This window comes from Corapipo altera, unplaced genomic scaffold (assembly GCF_003945725.1).
Source record: "Corapipo altera isolate COAL_440 unplaced genomic scaffold, ASM394572v1 23, whole genome shotgun sequence".
Lineage (NCBI taxonomy): Eukaryota > Metazoa > Chordata > Aves > Passeriformes > Pipridae > Corapipo > Corapipo altera.
Window position 1 is genome coordinate 21217434 of NW_020884878.1, and position 7809 is coordinate 21225242.

Consider the following 7809-nt stretch of genomic DNA (forward strand, 5'->3'; position numbering starts at 1 on the left):
CTCAGTGTGTTTGCCTGATGGCACATCCTGTCCATCAGTGAAAACTGCTGCACTACTCTAAAACACCACAGCAGGAGCCACATGAATTTTTCCTGGTGTGCCCACTGGATTTTCACAGCAGGGTGCCTTATTGTAATGTACCCAAAGCACAGGTTGAAATAATTAATTAGTAATGCCACAAGAGGTTTCCTGATTGGTTTGAGCCTGCCTAAAACTGCACTGCTGCTGAAAAGCACTGAGCTACCCTTAATACTCCCCCTATGTCCCTATCATGCTGGCTCAAGTGAGCTTCCTGGAAACTGATCCTGCAAGAAAAGCAGGTAAATTGGGTCAGTTCTCTCATCTCTCTGCTGCTGGGCTGTGCCAAGGGAGCACTGGGACAGCAGAGAGATTAGGGACATGTAAGGGAGAGACACGAGTTCCCCTCCAGCAGCAGCATAGCCTTTGATGGGTGTCCTGGTTTCAGCTGGGATGGAGTTAATCTTCCTAGTAGCTGTGGTTTGGATTCAGTATGAGAATACTATTGATAACACACAGATGTTGTTGCTAAATGGTGCTTACCCTAAGTCAAGGACTTTTCATTGTTTCGTACTCTATCAGTGAGGAGGTATACAAAAAGCTGGAAGGCAGCATGGCCAGGGCAGCTGACCAAACTGGCCAAAGGAATGTTCCATACCGTAGAATGTCATGCCCAGTATATAAACTGGGTCAGTTACCTGGAAGGGTGCCAAGCACTGCTTGGGGACGAGTTGAGCATTGATCAGTGGGTGATGAGCAATTATATTGTGTATCACTGTTTTTTTTTTCTTTGAGTTCTATGTCTCTCTCTCTTTTTGTTATATCCCTTTTAATTACAATAATAATAATAATAATAATAATAATAATAATTTACTTTATTTCAATTATTAAACAGCTCTTATCTTAACCCAGTGGTTTTACCTTTTTCTGATTCTCCTCCCCACCCCACTGGCTGTGTGGTACTTAGTTGCCAGCTGGAGTTCAGTGATGACAATGAGCTTAATCCAAACTGCACTCTGTGGTTGTTTCACATTCAGCATCTCCAGATCCAGAGAGATGGTGTGGTGAACCAGACAAAACTGGCCTGTCTGGAAGCATGGGCTGCAGCTCAAGTGCTGGTGGTCACACTGTGGGAATCAGTTATTCCGTGCAGCTATTACCATCGACCTGCACATCTTGGCTGTTTGCAGAGAACACCATCAGTCAAGTCAAGCTGTCTCAGGACATGGTAACTCAAAAGCAGACAGCTGGAAGTAAAACTGTAGTGAAGCCTAACAGTGAGTGCTTTGTGTGGCTCCATTTTAACTCGTGCCACTTATTGCAACAGGCTGTCCAACACAATTTAAAATTAACAAACATCAGCATCTCCATAGCTGTTAAGACAGGAAAAAAGAACGAAGAAGGTGATTTGCTTGGCCAGCCAATGTCTGATTTTTATTTTTTTTCTGACTACCCCTCAAGCCAGCCCTAACACCTCTGGCTCTGAAGATACTACAAAGAAAGGAACACATTTGGATGCAGCACAGAATTGGTTTTTTTGCTCAACCTCTGAGCAAGCAGGCATTTGAGACTGTAAATGAAACATAGGCTGTGTCTTAAGGTGGCTGCTCCCATGTAACTGTGCTGTAATATGAATGTCACAACAGATTTACTTGGAGATGGAAGCAGCTTTGGTTTTGAGTCAGACATCATATTAGAAGAGCTACTCCTGGCCATTAAGTAATGCCTCAGCTGACTGGTGGTTTAATGCTCATTGAGGGCATCTATCAAACTCAGCTTTTTCTCTGATAAACATATGTCAGAAATAATGTGTTTGGGTTTTTTTCTTGACTTTGATCATTTTGAATGAGACTATTTTTGTCAGAAAATCTTTAGGATGCTGGTCAGTATGGCTCACCTGATATGTGTAGGAAGACAAAGAACACCTGGTTAGTGTTTGGCCAGGCTTGTGAATGTTGCCTCCAGCAGAGCATGTTAGTGGTAATCACATTTTCTCAAGGTGCAAGTGATGCTCTATTACTACTGGCATTCATAGGATGTGCTAGGAGACATCTGAGATTTTCAGAGAACTCAGAACACTGTGGCTACATACCAGACATGAAAGAGAGCAACAGTGAAATTCAAGTGACCAAGAAGCCAGTGAGGAGCAGAATAGGGGAACAGAAGACTGAATCTTTGACTGAGAGTAACATGACACAAAAATGGAATGAGCTGGGACTAATTACAGGAAGGACCTGAAGGTTTGGGAGTGAGGGGAGAGTAGTCATTTTGTAATGAGCTGGAGAGAACAGACAGTTGCCCTCAGTCAAGACCAAAGGAAACCAGGGTGTGGAATGGGGTGGTCTAACAAGGCGAAAAGGAAGAGAAAGATTGGAAGGAGAATGAGTATTAGGAAGGAAAAATGCCAAATATTAAAAAAAAGAGGGGAAAATAATAGAAAAAAAAAAGGTACTAGGAGAAAAGGAAATAAGATAGCAGGGGAACAAAAGACAAAGAATAATGACTAATAGTCCCCAACAAAAGGTATCTACTGAATAAGGCAGAAAGTGTCATTCAGTCTGTTCTGATAAAATAAGCAGCACTGTGCAGTCCTTCCTGATACCCATTATTGTACCAGTGACAAGACATGACAAGAGCTGCTTTGTCTTCCCTGCCTGGTGCTGCCCTGCTGGGGCAGAGCTGGCCTTTGAGGAATGATGTGTATGAGGTCAGTGTTAGCAAATCTGCTTTTTATCCTTGGTCACACTTTCATCAACAAGGCTGTATTTATACTGAGGGGTTTTTTTCTATTTTACTATTCCCTAGCCCTGACAAGAATCATCAGTGCTAGTCCTGATGAAATCACTGCTGTAAATGGCCTTCTGGTATTTTTATCTCAGGCTCATCAACATCTGATGTGAAAAGAGTAATAAATTTGTATTGGAGAAGTCTCCCATAATGCTCTTACCACTGCAGTTACTGATTGACAGAGTTAAGACTACAGTGAGGCTGATATCCCAAAGCATTCCTATTGCCCTCCACAACCCATGAATTAAACCAGGCAGCATTAAAATTAAAAACCTGAGAAGCAACATGAGAAAAGAATTCCCCTATTTTCAGCTTTGATGTCACCAAAAAGGTTTTTCTCTTTTGGTTATAATAATAAATTCTGTTACAATAAAGAATTTCATGCCAGTATTTTGTGCAAGTAAAACTCTTAGTCTGGGGTAAAGGTGAAGCAGGAAACTCTGTCTTTCTCTTAAAAAAAGACATATTAACAATTGGGAAGAATAATAAAAAAGGATTCTCTCAGAATATTCTCTGAAGTACTCCACATTTCAGCTGGTTTATAAAGAAGAAGGGACTGGAGTTTAGGAAAAGAGATGAGTTCAATTGATTTAAATCCAGAGTAGATATCTGAAATGCTGATTAGTCTGTGACTTATTTTTAAACATTTCTATGCATCCCTGTGAACCAGGGAAAGAGAAAACTTCTTTATAGGCTCTTTCCTGGACAATCCTATAGGAACTGTAGGAGAAGCAGTCTCCTTTTGCACCCTTTTTTAAAGAAGAATTTGTGTAGAGCAGTGATTGCCTACATTCTGTTATAGAAATATGATGATTAGGTTAATAACAGTACACAATCCAAAGGAGAAGAAAACTTTCAAAAGGTTCAGAGCTCAGAATAAGTGAATTTTTCATATATGTACATGTATAATATATTCTTTCCCTTACAGCTTCTTGGCAGTAGTTCATGGCACTGGTGAAAAATGAGGCTTTAGATAGTTCCACTCTCTGAATCAGTGTGGCTGCATATGGACATTAAGTGATTCATGGCAAACAAAGACAGTGTCTATAATGCCATGTAAATTAAATTTAAAAAGAAAGAATCTGATTCTTTCCAAGGGGAAGACGTGTGATGAACTGCATTATAATATATATGCATACATATAGTTAGCATCTGGTGCAAAGAGGCCAGGATTTTTAAAACTGTAGAGTGAACCTTTTCAGGATCCCTGCAGTCTGAAGAGAAATCCGCACATCCTTAATATTTGCATATCGCCCCATTATGCTTTGGAATTCACAGAAGTCTATTCCACACTGAGAAGCAGGTATTTTTTTCCTTTTCTAATGGAAATTACTGTTCTTCAGAGTATCTAGAAGTTACTAGGTGCACACTGTACTAAGCTATGTTTATCTCTCTTCTCTATAATATTATACATTTTTCCCTCTTTGTTCTTTTAATCCTACAGGTCACATCCTCTTCATGTTCCTAAAGAAATACGATCAGTTTGAGAGTTATCATTTGCTGTAAAGTGATCTTTCTCCATAAGAAATAAAAGGCCTCTATTGCTAACTGAGCTTTTTAGACAGGTTTTATAACACGGTTTTGAAGCCTTTTTCTCATTCAGCCTTAATCTTCTGAAGACATTACACTTTAAAGTTCTAGCTTTACATAGAAATAAAAGGTAAATGTTGATTCGCCTTTAAAAAAAAAAAAAAAAGGTAGCTTGAATGATCTGGTTCCTTAATATTGTTTCAGTTAGCAGCAGTACAGAAAATTTAAATGAAGTATGTAAGGAAATAAAGTATTTTCATCTCAAAGATGAAACAAAAGGAGGAATCAATCCATCAGTGACATACAGAAAAGCTAGTCCTACTGACCACAGTTTGTTTGCAAGATGCTGTATTTGAGCTTCACATGAACAGTACATGAGGTTGTTTGAAGGAAATGAGAGTAATTAAGTGTAGAGGCAAGTCGAGAAACTTCTCAAAAATCAAAAAGTGCACGAAGAACAGCTCCTCAAGCTTTTAAGAAAATACATACCAGCTAATGAAATATCAGAACTACAGCTCTTGTGTACAACGCCCGCCTCCATCGAATCACTCCATGATGAGTCATAAAGTACAGGTAGTACTATATGACACAATGCCATGCAGTGGAAAGCCTTTAGATCTCTGCAGTGATTCTCTGATAAAATCCAAATATTTCTGAAATTGTGTGGCTTCTAGTTTTTCAGGGATATCACACTCAAGCACAAAGGAACTGTTACTAGCTGGGTAATTCTCGGCCGAAAAGAATTCCTAAAAATATGTACATAGCACCACCTACTGACATTATGGGTCTTTGCAAGTGGATGTTTTTAAAAAAATCGGAAGACCTGAGGGTTACAATAGTGGTAGCGGAGTTCCCCTAACTGGCACAGAATCGGTTCCTCTTTCTACTTACAGCTCTGTAAACTCAAGAGAATGCTGATCCTTGCTTCAAGAGTTAAGCAGCTGAAGAAAACATGGTATCTGAATAGAAAAAATAAGGAAAAAAGAGAGGAAAAAGGAGCCCAAAAATGAGTAGCTGAATGAGTCAAAATGTGTCCAGGAGCAAAAGTTAGATGTTGTTAGTAAAGGGAATAATTTCTCAATATGTCATTTGAAAGCACCAAGACTATCCTTTCTTTTGGCCTTAAAGTCCTGCATCCTCCTTTGGGCTATCCATACAGCTTATCAGAGTCAATGGAACTCACTGTTAAAACAGTTTTCCCCTTCTTCATCCTATGTAATTTTTCTGCTGGCGAGACAGGTTGACAGGAGTCAGGGCCTGCTGAAAACCAGAGTTGGTGTAGACAGCCAGGTGTGTGGAGGAGAGTAAGAATGTGGTGGTACCAAAGGGCTGTCAGATTGCCTCAGTTACAACACGTAATTTCATTTTTCCTGGCTTATATTTGGTTCATTGACTTGGTTTATTATTGTTATGTAGACATAGAGGAGAACGTGCAAACAGCCAAGATGGAAACTCCTTAGGTGGGGTGAACTCAGCTGTCAAAGGCAACTGTGATTCTGCAGCTGCTGAGCAGGTTTTTAAGCTGAGTCTTGACAAAAGAACACTGAGAAGAGGTAGTGCTTTTCTCCTACCTACTAGCCAGGGTGTCCCCATGACATATATGATCCATGCCTCAGCTGCTGAAGCAGAAACAGTATGCAGCAAGCATTGCTCTGCCAGCAGGGAGGAGCATGGGGAGAAAAGTAGGGCAGGGCAGGGCATGAAGCTGTGATAAGTTGATCAGGGCAGGACAAAAGATTAATATCATGGATACTATTGCTGCTTAGCAGTTTTGGTATCAACTTTTGGTAAAAACTTTTAGAGCCACAGTACTGCTGATGCTTTGGAATATCATAGAATCAGAGAATCATAGAATGGCCTGAGTTGGAAGGTACCTTAAAGATCATCTAATTCGAACCCCCCTGCCATGTACAGGGACACTTTTCACTAGACCAGGACCATCATGAGCCTCTATGCTATCCAAAACATGACCAGACTGCTCCCAGAGCCACACTAGAAAGCCATATAACTTTATTTTTTTGTAGATGCAACTGAGATGGTCCTTCTGCTGGATTCAGATCAGTCAGCTGACCTACTTAGCTCTCCCTGGAAGAAAGAATTGTCTTTTTATTCCTTATGAAGCCTTTTATCAACTCTTTGACCTGGGTTCTTTGGTCCTACTGAAATGCATCAACAATAAATAATACACATTGAAAAAGCAAACTCAATCTATCACCAAATTTTATTTTTGTGGAATGGTAGTAGGATACTGAGCCCAGATTATGCATATGAATATGCTAACGCATGCAGGTGAATCCCCAGAAATCAATTTCTTCTGTGACTATGTCTTTACCCCTTCAGAATGTCAAGGCCAGTGTTTAAACAGATCACATACTCTTTCTCAGTACCTTGTCAAATATTTTTATTTTTCTCAACTCCAGTAATAAGTCAGTATTTTGGATGATGTTGCATGTGTCTGTATAAAGACAGAGTACATACATGAAAATTGTTTTAAGAACAGCTTTTAAAATTATTTACTAAATGCATATTCAAATACCTCTTTCCACAGCACTAAGAACAATTTCCAAGAGACAATTTCTGAATTCCAAAGCACACTGCTTAGAAAGCAGTACAGAGCTCAGAATGCTTTATCTTCACTTATCTTGAGGCTACATGAGCACCATTTCTCAAGGTGTAGTTTCCCGATTGGCTTAATTCCATCTAAATCCACAGTGCTACTGTGGCAAGTGGTAGTCCTGTCCCACTACTGCTTGTGTAACTAACTATGGGCTTGGCTGTGGAACAAACTAGAATGGAAACTGCAAATTTTTTGCAGGATTAATTTGCAGGCGGACTAGTGCCCTCCACTGTCTTGACCGCAGGCCCCTGGAAGTGCTGATGTCCATCTGCCCGCATCCCTCGGCAATGCCGAGATGAGATTATGCTGATCATGAAGCCCCACCCTGAGGCTGTTTCTTGGCCATTCTAGCTTTGATTCCCACAGAAATGCAGTCTCAGGCGTGGTCTCCCTACCCTCCACACTTCCATTTGGTTTAGTCTGTGGATGCTGACCTTTTCCACTATCATTAGACACAAGGGCATTTAAGGGCTCCATTCCGAAGTCCGAAATAGGCAGTTGTCAATCTTAGTCACGTAACTGCCCACAAATCAAAGCCATATTATAAACCACTTAATTTCTCGCGCTGTGCCATTGCACAGTTTCACACACGCTGATACAAACGTGTGGAGCGGGGCAGGGCCGGCGCAGCCAAGCCTATCTCCCACACGAACGCCGTGAGCAGCGCGGGGCAGGCAGATGCCTCTCGGCTGTGAAGGGAGCTCAGGCACAGCACCAGCAGCGCTCTGCCCGCCGTGCGCGCTCCCGGTGCTCCGGGCAGCCCAGGGAACAAAGCCGCCTCCGAGCGCTCCTGCGCTCCGGGAACGCCGCGTCCGGGGGCGGCCCCGACCCTCTCCACCGCCCCGCAGCCGCCGCCG

At 41.5% G+C, this 7809-nt stretch overlaps 1 protein-coding gene across 1 annotated transcript in view; it reads left to right on the forward strand.

Annotated features, from left to right (window-relative positions):
• The first annotated feature begins 271 nt into the window (after window positions 1-271).
• The window catches only part of SNX6 (sorting nexin 6), a 36217-nt gene continuing 28679 nt past the window's right edge, over window positions 272-7809 (forward strand). The window contains exons 1-2 of the mRNA XM_027637988.1: window positions 272-320; window positions 1056-1295. Of these exons, the coding sequence (XP_027493789.1) occupies window positions 272-320; window positions 1056-1295 (289 nt within the window). The remainder of the gene's footprint in view (window positions 321-1055; window positions 1296-7809) is intronic.